This window comes from Microchirus variegatus (assembly GCF_963457635.1).
Source record: "Microchirus variegatus genome assembly, chromosome: 6".
NCBI lineage: Eukaryota > Metazoa > Chordata > Actinopteri > Pleuronectiformes > Soleidae > Microchirus > Microchirus variegatus.
This window is the reverse complement of record NC_139807.1, coordinates 32,962,283-32,983,873: the sequence shown is the minus strand read 5'-3', so window position 1 is coordinate 32,983,873 and position 21,591 is coordinate 32,962,283. Positions and strand designations below refer to the sequence as shown.

Genomic DNA, 21,591 nt, shown 5'->3' with positions numbered 1-21,591 from the left:
GTCTCGTTTCCCAAGAGGTGCCACTTAGAAGGGAAAATTAATAAATGGCATGCAGTTTATTAACTGTTCTTAATTTACTAAGTATCAAGATCACACAAAGAAAAAAACAGTTAGCCATATTCAGCTCGTTTCTTTTTTTTTTTCTCTCTCCACGCAGTGAAAACTATTTAAATAGTTTCTGCATCATTCATTAATTCCTCCTGTATGCACAGAACATCCTTTCAAATGGACAGTGTGTTTGAAATTGTGAGAGACCTGTGAGTCTGGTTTGATGAGGAGGCTCCACAGGGAGGAGGAGGAGGAGGAGGAGGAGGAGGAGGAGGAGGGGGCTGCTGCAATATTGTTCTAAGGCAGTGTGAGCTATCACTGCTGTTTGTGATTAACTTGCCATTTTAAGTTTTTTTTTTTCGGTATTAGCTGCCCTAACCCCATACCCCTCCTCCATCTTCTGCACCTCCTCCTCCTCCTCCTCCTCCTCCCTCCTGCCCTCAGCCCCATGGAGACACAAAGTATTCATTCACATTTAGATCCTGAGGTCACAGCAGGGCCAGCAGGGAGAGGCCAGCATGTCCCCCGTAGACAGGTCAGGAATCTAACATGTAACTCTGACCAGCGGCACCGAGGTAGCTCACTCTTCTTCACTTGCAAAATGTGAGAGTGTGTGGGAGCGAGGGAGGGAGGGAGGGAGAGAGAGAGAGAGTGAGAGAGTGTGAGAGCGTGGATGAGAACAAAACAGACAGATACTCTTTCAATCTGTGTGCATGTGACCAAGCTAGAGTTTGGTGAATTTGCATTGATTATAATATGTTGCTGTGTGTGTTTTACTGTACATTTACTGTCATTTAAAAAGAACTGACGCAGTGTTTTGATGGTGGTGGTTGTGTTTAGGTTTAGGCAGCTTGTGAGGACACTGTGTGTGTGTTTGTGTTTGTAGAGGGGGGTTATAATGGCTGGGAGTGTTTTCCTGTGTGTTGTGTTTTTAAAAGTGTGTGTGTGTGTGTGTGTGTGTGGGGGGGGGGGGGGGGTCTTGCATATGGGGCAGAGAGGTGCTGATATGAGGAGCAGGCAATGCATGAAAGCCCTCAGCATGGGCCCTGTGTCTCATTGTCCCGTGGTACCCTCCTGTCACTTTCATTTTGCACCCTCCAGTCCAGAGTCAGTGCAACTTTGATATCAGGAAAGGGTGCAAGGGATGATGGGTGGGGAGGGGGGTGAGGGGGGGTGAGGGGGTTCTAAAAGAAGAAGTAAGAGGGGGGGGGGGGGGAGATAGAGTCTGTGAAGTGTGAAATAAGATTGCTTTTTATCCGACAGTGCAGAGCTAAAGAAAAGGAAGCTGTCCAGGCCTGGATAAAGCAGGGGAAGCACACCTCTGATTTACAGTGTGGTCCTGAGACCCCTGGTTAAAATGATAAGAACGGCCTCAATAACAATAATGATAGTAATGAGAGCACAGACGCACAAGTGACGAGCAGAGCTCAACCCTCTCTCTCCTCCTGCTTCAGATCTGGGAAGAAGAAGAAGAAGAAGAAGAAGAAGAAACTTCTATGTGAGCCTCTGCACAGGTTCTTCAAACAAAGAGACGCAGACACAACGGTGTTGTTGACCGGTCGTGTTGTGTTGTTTTTCACGTTGTCGTCATTACGACGCACTTTAACCGCAGTTTGAGGAACACTGGAGGGCGTCCTCAGGTAGGGCCTGTGTTCTGCAGTTATCATCACAGCAGTATATTGTGTTGGAGGCTCAGGATGAAGGAGGAGCCTGACCCAGTGAAAGATATCTAGAGTGACTATTATTACTTGTTGCCGCTCTTCTCTACAGTCTGGGAAGGAATACTGGAAAGTGCAGTGGTTACCATCAATTATTTATCGGGCCGTTTGTGCCTGTCAGTCTGATTAGCATTAGTGTAATCACTGCTCTTCGGGGGAAAGGAAGCCTGTTCTCTCTCATCTGAAGGTAATCTTGCCGTTTGCAGCGTCTCATCTTCTCTGGACGCCTCTTGCACAGCATCTGCTTTTGTCGTCTGCACATATTTCTTCTCTTTTCCCCCCCATTCCCAGTGTGTTTCTGTCTGTTGCCGCTCGCTCGGCCCCCTTCCCTTCCCTCCCCCCCCCTGCACCTCATTAATGTGTGTGAGCAGACGCTCTCTCCCAGCTTGTAGAGAGTGACACCTATGGGCCTGATTAAGCCTCTGCACTCGCTGGCAAAAACACAAGAGGAGAGGACGACCGAGCGTCTGGATGGTGTGTGTGTGTGTGTGTGTGAGCAGATTTCAGTGTGTGAGGAAACCATGTCGTGTCCACACTGACTGAGTAACGCTGATGTTTATGTGCTTGGAACAAATGTGTGTAATCTGTGTGTGTGTGGCAATGAGCTTATTCAGCTCGCATGATTAGATTAATGGAACTGTTTCATATCATCGTATTAGGAATGGTTAATGACAACAATTAATTAGAAGACAACCTTCAGGCTATTGTCCTTTACATCTCCGAAAAATTTGGGTTAGAAATGGCCTGCTGCCGTAGCTTTGAGTGTTTCCTCCAGTGTCTATTTTCAGAATTAATCTACGGTTACAGTTTTAGTGTCTCTTCCATTTACATCCTACTCTTAGGCCACTCGTGACCTTTCATTAATTATGGTCAGCGTGGCTTTAATCATTCCGTAATACCGTTAGAGATGAGACGAGAAATAGGCAAAGCCATTTGCCACGTGAAGATGGAACGCCGCTGCTGGAATTAAATGTCTTCATTTCGGCATAAATTATGGATGTGCTGTGTTGTGTGTGTGTGTGTGTGTGTGTGTGCTAAAAGTGTCATAGAAGTTGATTAAACAGCTAAATAAAAACTTATATATAAAACACATGAAAGGGGAAACACATCATGTGTGCTCAGGAAATTAGGGGCTGGGTGAACAAGGACGCTGATTGGCATCGAGACGGTGATGTTTAAGCACAGTGTGTGTGTGTGTGTGTGTGTGTGTGTGTGTGTGTGAGTGTGTAGGTGGGGAATTAGTTTCACGACTGGTGTCACATTGCGAGGAAATGACACATTGCCTCATTTTCAAGGTGAAAATTTATCTAAGGATTATTTTGTAATCTGAGCACCTATGCAGCTGTACAGTATCTTAGCTCTTGTGTGCGTTTGCGGAGATTTACGCAGACGGGAGTTAGACGGGATTTTTGGGGGGGATTCGGCAGCAGCAGCAGCAGCAGATTCCTGGTTCTCTGGTTCTCTGTTGAAGATCTGCCTCACCAGCGTTGGACTGGCGGCGCTGGATGGAATTGATGGGTTGCCTTGGAAACATAATATAGCAACACGGTTAAAAATAAAAGAACAGAATGTTAGTAGTCGGTGTGGGGATCCTGGAAACACTTGAATTAACCGGGAGACAGTCAGACATTTAAAAAAACATCTTTATTAAACATTGGTTCACAGAATGTAAAAACAGTGAGAACACAGACGAAATGTCTGCTAGTATTAGGACGTGGAGGATCCTGCTTTTGTCCTCACAGTAATGATAAGGTCTTTATAGCAAGAGTGAATGTAATACTGCTTTTTTTTTTGTATTTCCGTTTAATACCATCTAATATTCCATATCAATGACCGTGAGAACAGACGTGTGGTTCAGACACGGAAGTGCTCCTGCGATAACAACATACCAGAGAAGCACGGCTTCGAACCCGGACGCAATAAATGCAACATTTCATAACGGCCCGGGATAAACAGTGAGTGTTGGGGATAATGTAACATCATAAAAGTGGTTTTAGCTGCGGGTAGTCGTGTGGTGAGCTAAGATTGGATGTGTGATGACTGCAGGGCTGAATACTTGAGCAGGATATTACAGTAGCTGTTGTTGCATTGTCGATATATCAATAGCTCGTAGAATAGAGACCTGAGCATGAAAGCATTTTCAAAAGAGCATTTAAGTACATTTGCCCGAGAATTAGCTGACTTGTGTAATAGCTGATAGGGCCTATTGACCGCGGCCTAGTTTACTGTTGTCAGATCAATGCTCTTGTATGCAAGTCCCGCTACTTTTAAACAAACTTAACAGGCATAGGGAATGTTCAGGGGGGCACTGTAGGGAAATAAACAAGATTGATGCCCTTTTTATTATCTGTTTTTGCTATCTTTTCCTCTGTGTGTTACTTACAAATGGCATTATCGGATATCCATTGTTTGGACTTCAATGCTCCTAAATGGCCTGATATATTGAGCTGAGGCTTTTAAGGCGGTTACAGGGGATTTCTGCCTTTGACTTGGCATAAAAAATACAATGAATTGTGGCTTTGAAAGTTTTAAATATTTATGATTTTTTTTTTTGGCAATAGCATAGTGCAGAAGAAGAAGTGAAATGAGTCTTGTATTGTTGGTAAGTACCATAGCAGATTGCAGCAGGGGACAGTAACGTATGTGTGAGTTTGTGTTCGTGTGTGTGGGAAAGAGAATGGACTCTTCTTGTCTGGACTAAGCTCTTTCTTTTGAAGCAGATTATTTTTCCATCTGTCCACTTCAAACCACATGTGTGTGCAGTTTGCTTCCCCCCCGCCAACAGTTTTTAATGTTCACATTAAAAAGAATATGCCACCATTTGTGTTATAGTCATGAACAGATAGGAAAAACATGATCGATATATTTACACCACAACAATAAAACAAGTGTTAATAATACTAATAACAATAATAATATCATACATTTGCAGTGGTCTTCTCTGATACTGCAATTCTTTTTTTATATATATATAATTCCACAGTGAGTGTCAGAGAGCACAGGACAGAGAGCAGAAGGCAGATTCTGCCCTCTTTGTCTGCTGTAGCCTTGCAACTGTGTGTCAGCAAATGTAATTGTTGCGAGCTCCTATAGAAAAAAACCGCCGCCGTCCCTTTAAGTGCTTCCACCAATTCTGATGGCGTGGTGATTTACATATCCCGTCCTCCCTCCCCCTTCAGGAGAGCTGAGCGAGGATGTGGAGGCTGCTAGTGAGACCACCACAGACCAGGAGGACCAAACCAAAGACAGAGAAAGTGGGGGGGAGAAGGAGCTCACCAAAGGGACAGGTAAGGCCAATATTTACACCACACATTTTTTTTTAAAGGGAAGACTATTCACAGGAAACACACGTGTGGCCCTGCTCCTGAATGAGAACTCTTGTGTGTAATTGAATGACACATTTTTTTTTTACACACATTTATTTTTCTTTAAAGCATCAAACTCCCCAAAAAACTCCCTGGATCCTGTTCTGTTTCACACAGGCTCTGCTCTTTCATGCTTCATGTTTCCATGCAGTAAATCCCATCAGATACAATTAAGGTGAAATGTTGAGGTGAAAGTGAAGGTGATGGAGATGAAGAGAGGAAGGCCTGTTTGTGTCACACACACACACACACACACACACACACACACACACACACACACACACACACACACACACACACACACACAGTGCAGATGAAGGTGGTTCTATGTGTGGTCCTCTTTATTTACAGGTGTAGGTGTTGACTCCTTAAACAGGGGGTTGGGCCTCGTGGAGCTTGGGGGCGGAGCCTAAGGCCTAAACAATCTGTGGCTAAAGGCCGATTCCAGCTCCTTAGTGAACACTTTGAACATTTTAAGATCTGATCCGACAGATGTTTTCATATGAGAGGATGTTTCCAGGTTGAATGATTCATTGTGCATCTTGATGTTTAGTTTCGTGTTGTGGGGCCACAGCTTTAAACTCTCAGTACTGTTTGGAGATTGTTATTTCTACACAGTTTGTACAGTGTGAGATGATGGCGTTGCTGATGCACTGTGAGCATCTGTGCTTCTTAAACCACTTGCAATTTTCTTGTTGTTCTGCTGCCGTTGGAAGAATCATTTTTGAAGGCATAACTAAAGTCATGCACTCGATGCTAAAATATGTTTCCTGTCAGATGTTTAAATTTGAGAGAAGTTGACAGTGATTCCATCAATGAAACTTCCATCTATTTATATATATGTATATAGTGGTTTTTGACTGATTGTCTTCAGATTTCAGTGTAAATAAAACATTGTTATGTACATTGGCTGTCTGAGAAAGCGGTGCTGGCAGTTGAGACATGTCTTTATTCAGTGGAGAGGATCTGTGATGATAATGACAGTGAACAGTAATGGGCCTGGATAGATGCTTCTCACTTGTCTAACTTCTTGTGTTACTGCGGGATGTTTTGATTTACACGAGTCAGGTCAAAAGCTGGAAAACAATTCAGACCTTTTGCATACCTAAGTTTTTTTTTTTTATAAAGTGCGGGAGGAAAAAAAAAAAGAAAAAGAAACTTCATCAGAGTGTTTGAAGCTCTGCCTTTGTAAAATGTCTTTGATATTCGAACTTCTATTTTAAATGAGGCTGAGTTGTTTGTGCTCTTTGAAAGGGCGACACTCGTCTTTGATGGGAGAAATAATGATATGCATGCCTGACTGAATATGGCTAAAAGTATGTTTTAGCACATCAAAATAAAGCACTTTAAAAAGCATTAAAATGAGCCGGCCGATTAATAATTCACTCATACCTGTGGTGCACAGGAAGACGACTCCTTGCATTAGGATTCCTCCTTTTTGAAAGGCATGCAATTTGATACAAGCATATTCAGTTCCTTTCCTCCCCTCTGTCAGTCGCTAATCACCAAATAAGTGTGTTTCTGTGTTTTCACAAAGGAAATGCGTGCTTGCATATGAAAAATTTACAGCTTCCCAGCAGCTTATTAGAAACGCTTAGTTAAAAATAGCATGTGCATTAGGGAACTAGGTCTGAGGCTGTGTTTGATGTCAGTGAAAAGGTGGGTGGGGTTGAGGTGGAGGGTTCAACGCCGCGCTGTCAAGAGTCAGGCTGACGTTTAACGGAAGGGTCGCACTTTTTTTTTTTTTTTGGAGCACAAACTTTTTTCCGGGATTGAGGAATTGAATTCCCATTCAAAGCAGGCGCAGAAAAGCTAGATTCAAGATTCAAGAGGTTTATTGTCGTTATGTTCAGTTAAGACAGACAGTACATCTCCCTGGTCACAAAAAAATAGAGTAAAAATGAAATAAAAATATATATATAACTTAACAGTGTCAGAAATATAATATATAATTAAAAAAAAAGGCTACAATAAAAATTTACGTAGAAAATGTACAGACTAAAAATATAAACTTAGGTTTGAGAGTGATCTTAAACTAAGGTAAACACTTTGAAATACTAAATATACCAAAGTATAGAAATGCAAGACAAAAAAATTGAAAATTGAATCTTAGAACAGATCCAAGAAAACCTATGTGGTAGAAAATCAGCGAGGAAGACCCTCGCGATGTGTTTGGTAAACAGAGGAGAAGCGGTTTGGGCCTGTGATCGACTCAGGATGTTTGTACAGCAGATACACGGAGGGCGTCTGTGTTGGAATACGGTGCAAAACTCGTCGCGGGCAAACCTGTTATTTATCTGAAAGGTGCTCAGTCTCCCTCTGTCTGAGGATGAGCCGCTTCTAAGGTCCATCATTAGAAGTCGTGGAGTATTTCTTCTCGTGGCTGTCATGTAGCTGTTGGAACAGAGCAGCACATTGTTCCTTTACAAATGACAGTCACTGTCAGACAGACGGCATTAGTGAACACAGGAAAAAAAAAAGGCTTCTTCCCTTTTTTAAAGCCACTGTCAATCTTATTCCCTCTTTCTTGTTCCACAGCTCCTCAGTATTCATTAAAATCATTTAGAGGTACACCAGGAGCCTTTGTAAAATGCATATGTATGTGGCGCGTCGTCTCACCAGAGACGCCTTCATTATTCGCATGTTGTTGTTGTTGTTTTCTTCATTTATTTATTTATTTATATACCTCATACATATATGCACACGTGCGTGCATTCAGACGTATGTAAATGTCGCACATGCATTCAACCCCACAGGCTGTAACTTTTTGTGAGTACACAGTTTATTATCATACGTGTGCAGTATGTCATGGATGAAGAAAATACAGGAGAACAGTGAAAGTCATTAGAAAAGGAATACTAAAACCTTAATGTACGTGGTCAGTGAGCTGCACTTTAATCATTCAGCGTGATTAGTGATTCACAGGGTCATTTTTAATGCTTAGTATGAAGCATGCATTAATTCGCACCTAAAAGAGAAGAGCTCCCGCATATACAGCCGGATCCTCACCTTCATTAAAGCAGGTGGTATATTTTATGCAGCAGCTGAATGTATAGGGATGCAGCAGCAGCAGCAGCAGCGGCAGGAAGGCGAGGGGGTGGCAGGTATAGGGGAGATAGGAAGGTGACTGAAGGCTGTTAATGCACCTGCACAATTGCACACAATGTGATTCGACATGTTTGGCGTGCACGTATGAAAAAGGTGGTATTGAAAGTTGGGGAGCCTTTGTGAAGACGGGGACGGAGACACCGTCTCCATTCTGCTGCTGCGAGGACGGGTCGTACCTCTGAAATTTAGCTTGATAAATAATTCTTTTCGTACCTCGTTCCGTACATTTAATTTATTTTAGACGGAGCAGGGGAGGTGAGGAATTATACTTCAGGCGGGATCATCCGCCTTCTGTGACCGGTAAAACCTATGAACATCAGACAGACTTACAGTATAATTAGAGAGAGAGAGAGAGAGAGAAAAAAAAGGAAGGTATCACATGAAAGATGTAAAAGTAGCTGGAAAAAGTAGTGCAGCAGGATAAAAACAGATTTGTCCACTTTGGTTATAATTCACTGTTATAAACATATTTTTAATTTTAACATCCGTTCTGAACAAATCATGTAACGTGGCGTGTCACAGTCTTGGCTCCGTACGACACACAGTGAACACATCCACAGCTTTTTTACTCTTTATTATCACTTTCCATCCAGGACTTTGTCTCTGCTCGCCTGCTCTTAAATGTTAGTGTTGTTCAGGTACAAGTGTGTAGGAGTATTTTTTTAAGTACCAATTAAAAGTGACGTGCAGGCTCCAATTTAGCATGTGCTCAGCTGCTGCACACGGTTTTTACAGTGCCTGCGTGCAAACACTGCCTTTTCTTATAGTCATTATATCCAATATATATATATAAGTGTGTGTATATATGTGGTTTTTGCTTCTCATAGAGGGCTTAATAAGTCAAATCCAAATTTGTGTTGTACATATACCTAATTAAACACGTGTGTTGCTTTGACTCAGAAAAAAACCCCACAAATTCTAGACTTGTGAGAATAACTATGAATTATTTCTAATGAGCAAATTATTATGTGTGAAAACCGGACCCAGTAACTTCCACGTTGTTGTTTTGGACCTTTTCTGCACAGGATGTTAAAAAGCTGTGCAGTTGCTGTGTTTCTGTGTTTCTGTGTGTAACAGAGCTTTTACTGTAAAACTTCACACAGAAAAAAAATACTCGCTCCAAACGGCAGTGTTTTCAGTTCAATGAGTTAAATGTTGAAACAGCAGCTGGGTGAACTTACTGTATCCTCCAGTGCGTGCGCGTGCGTGTGTGTGTGTGTTCGTGTGTGTCTACATGCAGCTGTTTACATGCAGGTGTGCTGTGTTGTGCTGCAGATGCTACTGTGCATTTCGTCTGTTTAATGAACTTGATGATTAGCATCCCCTAGATGCAGCACGGTGACACTGCAGCCTGCTCACTTTTCATGGTGCTGCACAGTTTTTGTGTGTTGTCTTTGGTGTTGCTCACTCACAAACGCTATAAATTGTTCTCCATAAAACAGTGCAGATGTGTAGATTTAATATCAGCTGTAGCCGCCGCTGAAATTACATGCTCATGGTTAGTTACAATCAAATTATTCAGCTTTATGTTATTGTTACTCTCAGCTGGGAGACGTTCAGTGCGGCGGTGATTTGTTATTGCTTTTAAAGCCTAAGTAGTATAAGGAATCAGCAGACAGAGCAGCGAGAATGTTTACATATTCATATCACGTCCTTCGAGTGCTTGTCATCCCTCAAATTATAATTCCCTTTGTCTTTGAAGATAATAGGCCATAAATTGTCCTTGTTTGTGAGCCAACTCCCTGAAAGCTGAGTGTTTATGGGTTTTACCACAGGATGTCTAATGGCCAGGCAGCAGTGCTGTGTGTGTGTGTCTCAGCGTCCTATAAAGGTGAACATCATCTCATCCTATTGTTCACTGGCCTGGAAATTATTAATGCCGCAGCTAATTAATAACTAGCTGTACATTTCTGCCTCGTGGATTGGTCCGCCTTGCAATCATGTCATTAGACTGCATCGCCCTCTGACACTCTTATATTATGCAGCTCAGCTCCTCAAATGCAGATATGGACAAGAATAAATCCGGTGTTTGTTTGTTTGTTTGTCCTTCGATTTTCTCAACAACACTCCTTCTGTCTTATTTTGCACATTTTAAAAGCAGAATTTAAATCATAGTTAGCTGTGAATAATAAGTTGCGATCTCATATGTAGCTTCAGTAATAGGTTTTAGTTTTCCTCCACTTCCCTCATTAATGCAGAATAATTACTAGAGAGACACATGATGAAATAGAGCATTGGCCCTTATTGCTCTGGGCTCTGGCTCAGGCTGTAGATTTTTTTAAAAAATGGCCTAAAAAACGAGAAGAAAGAGACGATATCCAGGTATTGTTTGCATAGCATTAAAACAGACTGACTTGTAGCACAGGGGGGAGTTGAATCATCTCCATATTAATGGCCGGCTTTGCTGAGGGAACAGAGGTGAGGAGAGGGGAGTCGGAGGCCGTGAGCGATGTGGACGAGAGCCGCGTTCTGCTGAGGAACCTTGTTTTTTCACCGTGCTGAGGAATTGTGGGTGTGTTTAAAGTTTAAGTCTAAAGTGATTGACAGACCGTGGAGCTACCCAAGCCTCACTGACTTGGACAAACTGGATGATAGCTTATGTTTTTACAACCGGAGGAACCGAAGCTGCCACGGCAAGACAGGAACTGTGGTAATGAGGGGGCAGGAGATGATGAGGACCCCATATCATCAGTGTAGGAGGGGAATTCCCCTTCCAAAAACACCGGGATTTTTCCCCCCATCCTTCACCTCCTTGCACAGTGTTTGTTGTTGTTATTCGTATTTTAGGATATATATATATACATATAACCTTTCCCAAGGACAAAGTAGGTTAATGGCAGCTGTGTGTCGGTCACTCTGTCCAGCAGCCATCTTTTTCTCCAGGGCGGTGATTGCAGTGTGCTGACAGCCCTTTTGCTCCTTGAATAATACAGTCCAGCTATGGGAGGTGAGACAAGGTGCCAAAGTCCAATTCACTTACGGGACTCAAGAGCACAAAAGCCTCTGGTTTACGGAAAAGGGACATGAATTAATAATCACCTAATTGACTTTTAGTTTTTTTTTTTTTCCTCTTCTTCTTCTTCCCCTCTTGCTTTTGCCTTTTGTGCTTTCAACCAAAAGCCCACTCTGTGTATCTGTCAGAAGAGGTTTGGTGTGTGGACGAGCTCTGTGTTTAATGACCAGGCTGCAGAGGTCAGGGTCACACACTCCTGACACGTATTAGGGTCACAGACGGAGGAGAATGGGTTCCATTGAAGTCTGCGCGTTAATGGGATCAGCATTGTTCACTAAACCATTCAGGTGTAAGATATTTATGTCAGTGAAAATGTGATTTCAATCGTAATTGCAGGAAATGCTCCCGTTCCTGTCACAGTGAGGAGTTACAGCAGTTAATAGTAAACATATCATCATAAAAGTATAGAGAAAATATTAGATATTAGATGAAAAATGCATACAATGTAAACTGTGTTTAATCCAAAATATGTACAATATGGACTCATTAATTACATACAGTACATTACACATTTATTACACTGATCAATTTATTTATACAGTACGTTTCATGCATTGTGTCAACAGGTGTGGACACAGTTTGGTCGAGATAGCAACCTCACTAGGCCTTGAGGTTAAACTCCACATATCTACATGTGCAGCCTTATAATCAATCAATCAATCAATCAATCAATCAATCAATCAATCGACTTCTGGTCTTTGACTGCACTCTGTTGACTCTTCTCCTTTTGCACAGTTATATTCAGAGGTGGAAAGTAACGAAACACATTTACTCAAGTTACTGTATTGAATACTTTTTTTGTGTGTATTTTGTATTTTTTAAGTACAATTTAAAATCAGGATTTTGTATTTTACTTGAGCACGTATTGACTCAAGTGTGTACTCGTACTGTTGTACTAATTCAGCACAACGAAGACCTACAGGAGGGAAAATATACACCAGAACCAGACGAACGATGACGTGTTAGCACCAGCACTGGCGCGTCAACATAGAGGGCGTGGCCAAAAGTGATGTCATATCCTGTGTCCCGCCGGGCGTCAGCTCCAAAATAGTTTTGGATTTCTGAGCCGTTGTCATATTTCTACTACACTCACACCCCACGCAAAGTAACTAAGTTTTTACTTAAAGTGCATTTCAAATTAAATACTTTTTACTTCTACTTGAGTACATTTTCAGATGAGTACTTTTACTTCTACTTGAGTAATATTTCATCAAAGTATTGGTACTTTTACTTGAGTACAATATTTTAGCACTTTTTCCACCTCTGGTTATATTTTAGTTGATGTTCTGATCAGATTGTATCTCTGTGTGAGCGTCGATGCTTTGATTCCAGAGTACAAACCGCTCTGTAAGAGTGTTTGTGTAACACACACACACACACACGCTCGCGCGCACACACACACACACACAGTGCAGTTGTTCTCTATTTCACTCTCCGCTCTCCAATGTTTCGGTCACTTTTTTTCATCACCGCCTGACAAAGTAAAACAGGATACAGTAGTTGGATGTTAGTCACGGTGCCGCTGACGGTGTCGGGGGTGGAGGATTCTCAGGAGACGGCGATTGATCAGATTTATGAAGTCCTAATTGGCCGTGACGAGGGACTGTGTCTGAGTGAACCAGCTCCCATCTGTCCCCCCTCGTTCTTTCACACTCACACACAAACATAAAACATCTAGAATGCCGTGTTGGGCCCTTTTTTACAGCAGCAGCAGCAGCAGCTCTCCAGTGCTTTAGCGTAAACAGCCACTCGTTTCACCTCTCGGCTGCTAATTGAGTAATTGTGCAATGGCAATATACTTATAATCAATTATGTTTATCCTCTTAATCACGGAGCTGAGAGCATACTTGTGTCTACTTAGTGTGTGCTTTATGAACCGTACTGAGAAGTGGCTGCACCAGCACTGTTTTACTGAAAATTTAGTCAAATGGCGTCCTTCTTCTAAATGAGTCGCAACACTGATGGAAACTGCACGTGAGTTTGCACAATGCAATTTGTTCAAGTTCAGTTGCTAAGATTTAAAAAAATTTCAATTTTTAAAGGCGCCATATGTAAGAATGTGGCCAAAAACGGTTACTACATTCAAATTCAAAATATCGAGGTCTTTTAGGCTTCGTTTTCTGACGTACCTGGCAACCCGTGGTTGCGCGGCAGCTGAGACTCTACTGACTGCAATGATTGGTAGACGGCGGTAGGTGGCGCCACATGCCAAAAACTCTGCAAATCTTTTTTTTAATGCAAATATTTTGTCTGTACTGTTGTTGTTGGTGAGTTCAGTTTGTTATATGAACATTATTCCTGAGTCTCTGTGACATATTAGGAGGATTTTATGGCCAGTTGCTTTAGATTTATTACATAATGCACCTTTAACTACTAAAAATGGACATTATTTTACTGAGATATCACAGCAGTTTATAAAATAAAGGGCAGGTTGTAGGTTAGAGCTGATTGGAGTAGGTGTGGAGAAGATTGAAAGCGAGAAAGAGATTTTTTGGAATCATTATTGCAATGAAATGTCAGTAAAGGAGAGTGAAGTTTGTGTTAAATTTGCACATGGCAACAGATCGGAGTTGGTTTTCCTTTACTGTGTGAAAAATCACATGAATGTAGGTTTTAGGGTGATGTTTTCATGACCAGAGGAGGTCAGGAGGAGCAGCAGCGGTGGACTGAAGTGGAGCTGAAGTGCAGCGATGGTCGAGGACAGTGCCATGACTGAAAGGTTAATGTCAGGGAATGGGAGGTTCCTTTTGTTTAACGCTCCCTTTGTTTATTGGCGGATGTGTTTAATAGGATTGACTGTGACTGAGCCCTAATAGAGCCTCCTCGGCTGATCCTCGGTGTCTCTGGGAGATCTCGCAGGCTGCTCCGTCCAAAGCCAGGTCCCCCACTGGGGTAATCAGCTCAACTGCCCTCGTCCTGATTGGAGGTGACATTTTAATGTCTGGTGCAGGAGCGTTGGTCAGCGCTGTTTAACCTGACCCCCCAACCACCGAACCGGCCCCCCTCCCTTACCGATCATGCCCTCTGTTCTCAATTTGCCCTTCCAGGACTGTAGAAATCAGGCCAAATTTAACTCTTTATGGGCTTGTTAGAGGTGAGCGAGACGCCTCCTTAAGTTTCACAGTGAATTCTTTCCGTCGGTGACAAAGTGTGTTGTGACTGCAGCTCCATGTGGACTCAGCTCCTCTGTGAACCTCGACTCACCGCAGGTTTCTTTTCTTTCCCCACAAGGCAAAACATTTATAAATTAGTTGGCACGATCTGTCGTCTCTGCAGATATGAAATATATAATAATGTGCATTAAAAATGTGCATTAATTGTGTGAATTAGAGAAAAAGGTGGAGAACATATTATGAGGATTTTATGGCCAGTTGATTTAGATATATTACATAAAATCCACCTTTAACTGCTAAAAATGGACATTATTTTACTGAGATCTCACTGTAGTTTAGAAAATAAAGGGCAAGTTGTAGGTTAGAGCTGATTGGAGTAGGTGTGGAGGAGATTGAAAGAGAGAAAGAGATTTTTTGCAGAAAAAAAAAACATTTATAAATGAGTTAGCACGATCTGTCGTCCCTGCACATATGAAATATATAATAATGTGCATTAAAAATGTGCATTAATTGTGTGAATTAGAGAAAAAGGTGGAGTACTAGGTGGGGTACTTTCCACAGACTGAGCACCAAAGAACAGCTATTTCCTCGAGAATATGCCTGTTATGACAAATCATCAGTCTGATGCCATCTTTGAGCCCAGTGACATGTTTTATGTCTCGGAAATCCCAGAGTTAACTGAAAGCCTGTTGTCGTATATGCAACCGAGCTTTGAGGAAATAGGGAGATTTGCTCTGGGGTTTTCGAAAAAAAAAAAAAAGGTTTTCTAATCTCACTGTACTATTTTCCTTTGTCACAGTCCACTTGCACAGAACTACAACACACAGGAGAAGGCTTAGCTGCTCAGAGAAGTGCAGGTCAGACAGAGGCATCGACCGCTTATGGAAACAAACAGAGCTGAGGAATAAATTGAAGACTCTCCTTGATTTAAAAAGAATATTTCTCTCTCCTGATCCCTGTTTGTTTCCCGATCAGTTTTATTCAAATCAAAATTCTAGTGAGGCAGAACTGTTGCTTAAACCCCCGCGACATTCACCTCAGCCACTGTTGTAGATTTGCGACAAGGACACGATCATTATAGTCGAATGCAGAAGATCATCGGGATCATTTTAATCACACAATCAATTTTTGTTTCAATTGAATGAACTCGCGAACTTCGGCGCGAAAACGCTGTAAATTGGTTGACATTTTATGCGTCAAATGTGCGTGAAACACGACGAGCCATAAACGCATAAAAGCACAGATTAAGCACAGCTGAGGAAACATAATTACAGCCACAAATTGTGTTTCTCTTTACCCTCCTTACTGTACCACGAGGTCTGGACATGTTTGTGTACCTTGTCTCATGTGGACCGAAAATATGCGGCGGTGTGAAACCCAAAGCTGCACCCTGTGGCAAACTAATATTTGTATTACCTGTTTATAGTGTTGCATGATATCCTGAGCAGCCATATTGGCCGTGCAGCGGCATGGGAGACACTCTGCCCATTTCCTATAAAATGCAGTTATGTAAAAGACATTCCAGAGCCCTTTTATCCGGAGTTATTGACCGACCTCCTCTCAGGCCTCTCAAGTCCTCACCTCGTCTCTCGTCTGCTCTTCTCTCTCGTCTTTGTGTGTCAATGTGCAGCATTGTCCAGTCACCTGGAACGGCACCAGGCCGAGTCCCCAATCCCCTCCAAAAGGCCCTCGTCCCGGTCGGAGACGTCAGAGAGCCCTCTTTCCCCGAAGCGTCCCAGGACGACTGAAAAGACTGCTGCTGCTGAGCAGGTGAGTGGGAAACGCTGGTGCCTTCATCACATGTTCATTAAAGACACTTAAAGGTGAAGTAAGTCGTTTATAGTGACATCTAGAGGAGAGGCTGAAATTTACAACAGCTACGGTGTTCTCAGCGGGTCAAATGTCGTCCTCGTCGTCTTTCTCCATGGTGCGGGCGTACGCTCAGGTACTGGTGTTCCTTTATCCGCTGTAAAACACGTGTGCTCCTCAATTCTAAACGCGTAAAAAGATCCGCCCTCAGTCTCGTCTAGGCGCTCGATTTGTTCTCTCGGGTTTGTCCTTACAGGCTCCCGTAGAAACATGGCATCGCGGCAACGCAACAGCGAAACACTACGAAACTATTATACAGCGACTAGACAATGCAGGAGCACATAAAGGGCCAATTCCAATTCCTATCTTAACCCTTAATCTTAACTGGCCTCAAAACCAAGTGTTGAGGGTTATTTTGTCACTTGGAAATGGGACACCCCTTAAATGCAGATACGTCTTCAGACTGTAGGGGGCAGAATAACGCCAAAGGCGCGTCCAGTCTGTCAACTCCAAAAAAGAAGAAGAAGAAGACATTTACGTCAGGATTATTTATTCTGATCCGTTTGTCAGTCAAGTTATTAGGTTGTCAGTTAGTTATAAGATGATACTCATACAAATATTCAGCTGACAGTTACCACACACCACGACTTATTGAAAAGTAAACCACACCGGCCGACTATTGACAAAAGATGGTCAAATAAAAATAAATGTTAGGCAACAATGACGTCAGTAATCCATAATATGGGCCTAAACTAAGATCATTTTTATATCTCTATTAACAAAGAAAATACTTCATACTTCTTTCTTATGTGAAAACACGCAATGCATTCTGGGTAGCCCTTGCTCCCAAGGGTGGTCTCGGAAAATCTCAACATTGAGGGCGATACAGCCCTTAAACTTGGCCTCAACTTAATTTTTCTGAGAATCGGGACAGCACTTGCACTAGAGGGAGAACATTTTTGAGATTGAGGGTTAAGCAAGGAATTGGAATTCACCCTATATGTATACAAAGGTGGATTTTGGGTCATATAAACCCATAAATAATACACAGTGTTCCTTTAACTCTTTGAAGCAATAGTTCTATCTTACACTCAATTACCGAGCCTACAACTTACTCATTAATTAAAATTAAAATGTAAAAATGTGCTTTAATGATATTTGGTTATTTAGTTATATGAAGGATTTTTTTTTCCCCTCCAGATCTGATCTCAAAATTATTTGAGCCTTTCTTGCTGCACTTGCACTGCTAATTGTGTGTAAGGTGGAAAATCAATATAGTATTTGACAGATGAGAACACTTTGAAGTGGTTGCCAAGACTCTGGGGTTCTCAGTATTAGACACTTGTGTGTGATCAGAGGGACGGAGTGAGGAGGGAGAACTCGGCACTCTTTCCCCTGAACCTGCAGCTCCTTCTTCACCCGCCGCCACACCCATGTCACCCCCGTTAACCCCCGTGTGAATCTGCCCCCCCTGACCCTTCCTGTGTTTCTGTCCTCGCCCTCCGCTCAGATGTACCAGTGCCCCTACTGCAAGTTCACCAACACGGATCTGAATCGTCTCAGAATGCACGTGATGACGCAGCACTCTGTCCAGCCCATGCTCCGCTGCCCGCTGTGCCAGGACATGCTCAACAACAAGGTCCACCTGCAGTTCCACCTCACACACCTCCACAGTGTGGCGCCCGACTGCGTGGACAAGCTTATCGCCACAGTAAGTGCTCTGATGTGTGTGTGTGTTTGTCCAGTTTTCATTTTTCCAATTTCAATGCATCTTTCAAGGTCACCTGACTCTGGTTTTATATCAGATTTACTACACACTGTTTAAAGTAGTAACGTCGTCCCATAGCAATTGAAACACAGACGTATTCAGGCTAATGCGTTCTCCACAGTTTGTTAGTCAAATAACATTTGACAGAAATACCACAGTAGATGAAATTATGGACCGTTGAGGTAATTTTTTATTCAGTCTTACAGTCACATTGAGATTAAGATCTCTTTTCCGAGAAAGACCTGAGGACGGAGAAAAAAAAAGGACAATTATAAAACAAACGAAAGAGGGCAAACCTCTCTTTCCCTCAGTGTCAAAAAGGTGAATCGTGTTCATATCAACGCGACTGATCTTCTCACGTCTTCACTGAACCACAACCTGCATCCTCAGGAAATTTCATCAAAATCCACTCTTAAACTTTGCAGTTATGCTGCTCATAATCAGACCATACAGATAAACAATACAATACAATACAATAAAACTTCTCCATCTGTGTCTTATGTGTCATTATTTTTTAGAAACCAAAGTCAGTGGAAGCTGTTTTGTTCTTTAGGTTTTCAGCATTTAGCCACACATTTATACACAGCAACAGTCAGGGAGATCGTAGAGAGTGGGTCAGAGCGAGGATCCAGTGTAAAGATTCAGCAAACGCCAAGAACGTGAGGCACTCAGACGTTATCGCTCCGTCGCCCTGGAGAAGCTGAGCTGTGGGTACAATTATCATTCCTGTCTTTGCTCCTAAATTGCCAACATTCAGTTCTTCATCATACACAAAGAATCCTATTCATTTTAAAATGGCTGCAGGCGATCCCATCGGCTCCTTGGAATAAATTGGTGCTTTTTAAGATGCATATTTTCGCCCCTTTTTTTTAATTGTCTTAATGCAGCCACTGTTAAAGCGTCTTGAAGAGGTGTTTTTATTTTTTTTTATATTTCAAGATGAGCAGATCTCTTTGCTCCCAGTTCATTTATTATCACACTGACACTCTTGCCATGTCTGCGATCACCTGTGCACCAGTCAAAACAAAGCCTTTTGTTATGAATAAGGCGAAAGAAGCGTAACACAGATTACTCAGGGTTTAATTAGCAGAATAATGGCATCATTCTCCTCATGTCGCGTGAAATCAACTCTCTTAAAGACGACGTTTGACGGTGGATAAAACAACACAGTTATGTAAAGTTGCGCTTTCAGCTTGAATCACGTGACGTGTTGAGTTTCATGTCCTACAGTTAGATTTAAATCAGCTGCGATGCACGAGTGCACCCGTTTCTGCCATAAGAGAATACTTTACTTGCTTCCTTTAATGCTCATCAAGGGGGAATAAAATTTTATTTGCCCTCTTTTCTTGTAAATCACTGAGCAAATCTTTGTTCTGTTCTACCCTGTGAAGCTAAATAGCTTGCTGGACAATCTGCGAATAAAACATGGCTCTCTCTCTCTGTCGCTGCCTCGCCATCTTCATCCCCCATCTAGAAAGTAAATGGCAAGCGCATTAGTATGGTAGACGGCAATATTTATTTCTTTTATAGGAGGTTGTAATGTACTGAACCACTATGAGAGTATTGTGATAGAACAGAGGTAATATAACACGCATTAAAGCAGCACCTTTTCTTTATAACTGCTGAATGCAGATGGAAAGGTACTTCATCCCTTTCACGTGTCTAAGGAGAGAAGTGTAATTAATTCTGAAATAGGTGACTTTTATTTCTTGTCAAGCACGCGTAATGATGCATTCACTCATCCACCCTCCATCCACCTATTGTCTTTGCTGCCGCTCCTCTCTGCCCCACGTGCCTCATGTCTGGCTGTACCATATATATCGTCCTTATAATCAATGCAATATATATGCATGCATATATATATATATTTGCACATTCTCCGACCTCTCACTGCGTTTCATTCTCAGTCTATATAAGATATGATTAATGAAAGTAATTGCACTTTATTAATTTCCATGTGTGGCTGAATGACTCTGAACCACGTTTGCCAATTAGAACATCCAAATTAAAAGTGACCCTGGGATACTGTGTTCTTTCCTCTAATTGTCAGTCGAAGCGGTCGTCTTGAAACAGTTCGCTTGGTAATTTTTTTGTGCATCAATCTCTCGTTTCTCATTTTGAGGAGAGCGAGAGCGAGAGAGCGAGGTAACAAAAACCAAGCGGATTGTTGGGTGTGCGACGTGTCAACCTTGAAACCCTCGTTGCTGGAGGATGATGCTGCTGCTGCTCTGTTTGGATCTGGCAATTGGCTTTATGTCACGCTACAGTACTTCCAGCTGTTTTTGCACTCTGTCTATCAGAGGAGTAATTAGAGAGCATATGGTAGATTAACCAAAGCGTCAGACATAAAGGTCACAAGTTTGATCTGAGACTTTTCAGAGACAGTGAAATTGATCCAGACCATTGGTCCACAAAGGTTTATTCTTTTATTTGTTATTCAACCTATTCAGTTTGCCTCATTTCAGGTCACTTGAGTAAATGGTAAATAGCCTTTAATTGTATAAACTCTATCCCTTTACCTAAGAATGAAAGGCGAAGTGTCTTTAAAGTGTCCAAATTTAAATTATATTACAAAACAGAAAAGGTAAATAGTGGAGATGAATTTACCTGAAGGAAAATTTAAAAGACAAGATCCCAGTGTGAGCTGGTGAGTTTTGGGCATGGGAAACAGAATAATAATAAGAAGAAGCAGAAATAAACAGAGGTTACTGTCATGAACACATTATACTTGACCTCAACGTTTTAAGAGCACTCACAGCCGCAGCTCCACTGATGTCCTTGTTCAATCAATAATTATTCATCCTTGAAATGTTCTACTTAAAAAAGTACATTTTCTTATTTAATATGAATAAAATAAATAAAATCAGCAATGAAAATGTTCTGATTTTTTCACCACAGTTTCCATTATTTCATTATTGCAATAGCAAGACTTTTCAATAGTCCTAGTTTGTTCCTAAATAAAGGTTTCAACAATCAAGGTACCATATGACATTAGGAGCATCATCTGATGTGATGACATTCAGTGCAAAGTCAATCATGAGGCTCTGATTATGTGTAACCACATGTTCTTATTGAGGGATTAATTGCTTTAATTCTGTTTAATAATGTCCTTACTGCTGTATAAAACTGTCATTTTGACTCAAATGACTGATCTGTTTAACCACCTTCTTGGCGACTACTCCGTGTATCCTCTTCCTCGTGTCTGTAGTTTTCCAGGAATTTGACCGAAATAAAGCATCGTCTCTCAGCAAGTTAATTAACGCCAAGCGTCCTTTTGTGTTTTGTTTTTTTCCAGGTGACAGCAACTGAAGTACTGCCAGCATCCATGTTCATACCTGTACCGAGTCCAGACAGGGAGTCCCAGAGCGCCACTCACGCCACAGACAATTCTCAAAACTCTGAAGACACAAAGAAACAAGCTGGTGAGAGTCTGACACTGTCGGAATGTGAGGGTAATTTAAAAGAAATAGTGCTGCATATTTATTACTTAAATAAATAATAATTATTATTATTATTCAGGTATTTTGATATTATACATGTAATGTGCTGGTAACTGTTTCATTACATTGTTCTGTAATGAAGGACAAAAGCACTTTTTTATACTGAGGCCTTCAATCACAACGAGAAAACGTGTACTATAATTGGTATT

At 41.9% G+C, this 21,591-nt stretch overlaps 1 protein-coding gene across 1 annotated transcript in view; it reads left to right on the top strand.

Moving 5' to 3' along the window:
- zfhx3b (zinc finger homeobox 3b) overlaps positions 1–21,591 on the top strand; it is a 90,277-nt gene that overhangs the window by 60,203 nt on the left and 8,483 nt on the right. The window contains exons 5-8 of the mRNA XM_083891510.1: positions 4,946–5,053; positions 15,996–16,135; positions 17,685–17,885; positions 21,238–21,364. Of these exons, the coding sequence (XP_083747636.1) occupies positions 4,946–5,053; positions 15,996–16,135; positions 17,685–17,885; positions 21,238–21,364 (576 nt within the window). The remainder of the gene's footprint in view (positions 1–4,945; positions 5,054–15,995; positions 16,136–17,684; positions 17,886–21,237; positions 21,365–21,591) is intronic.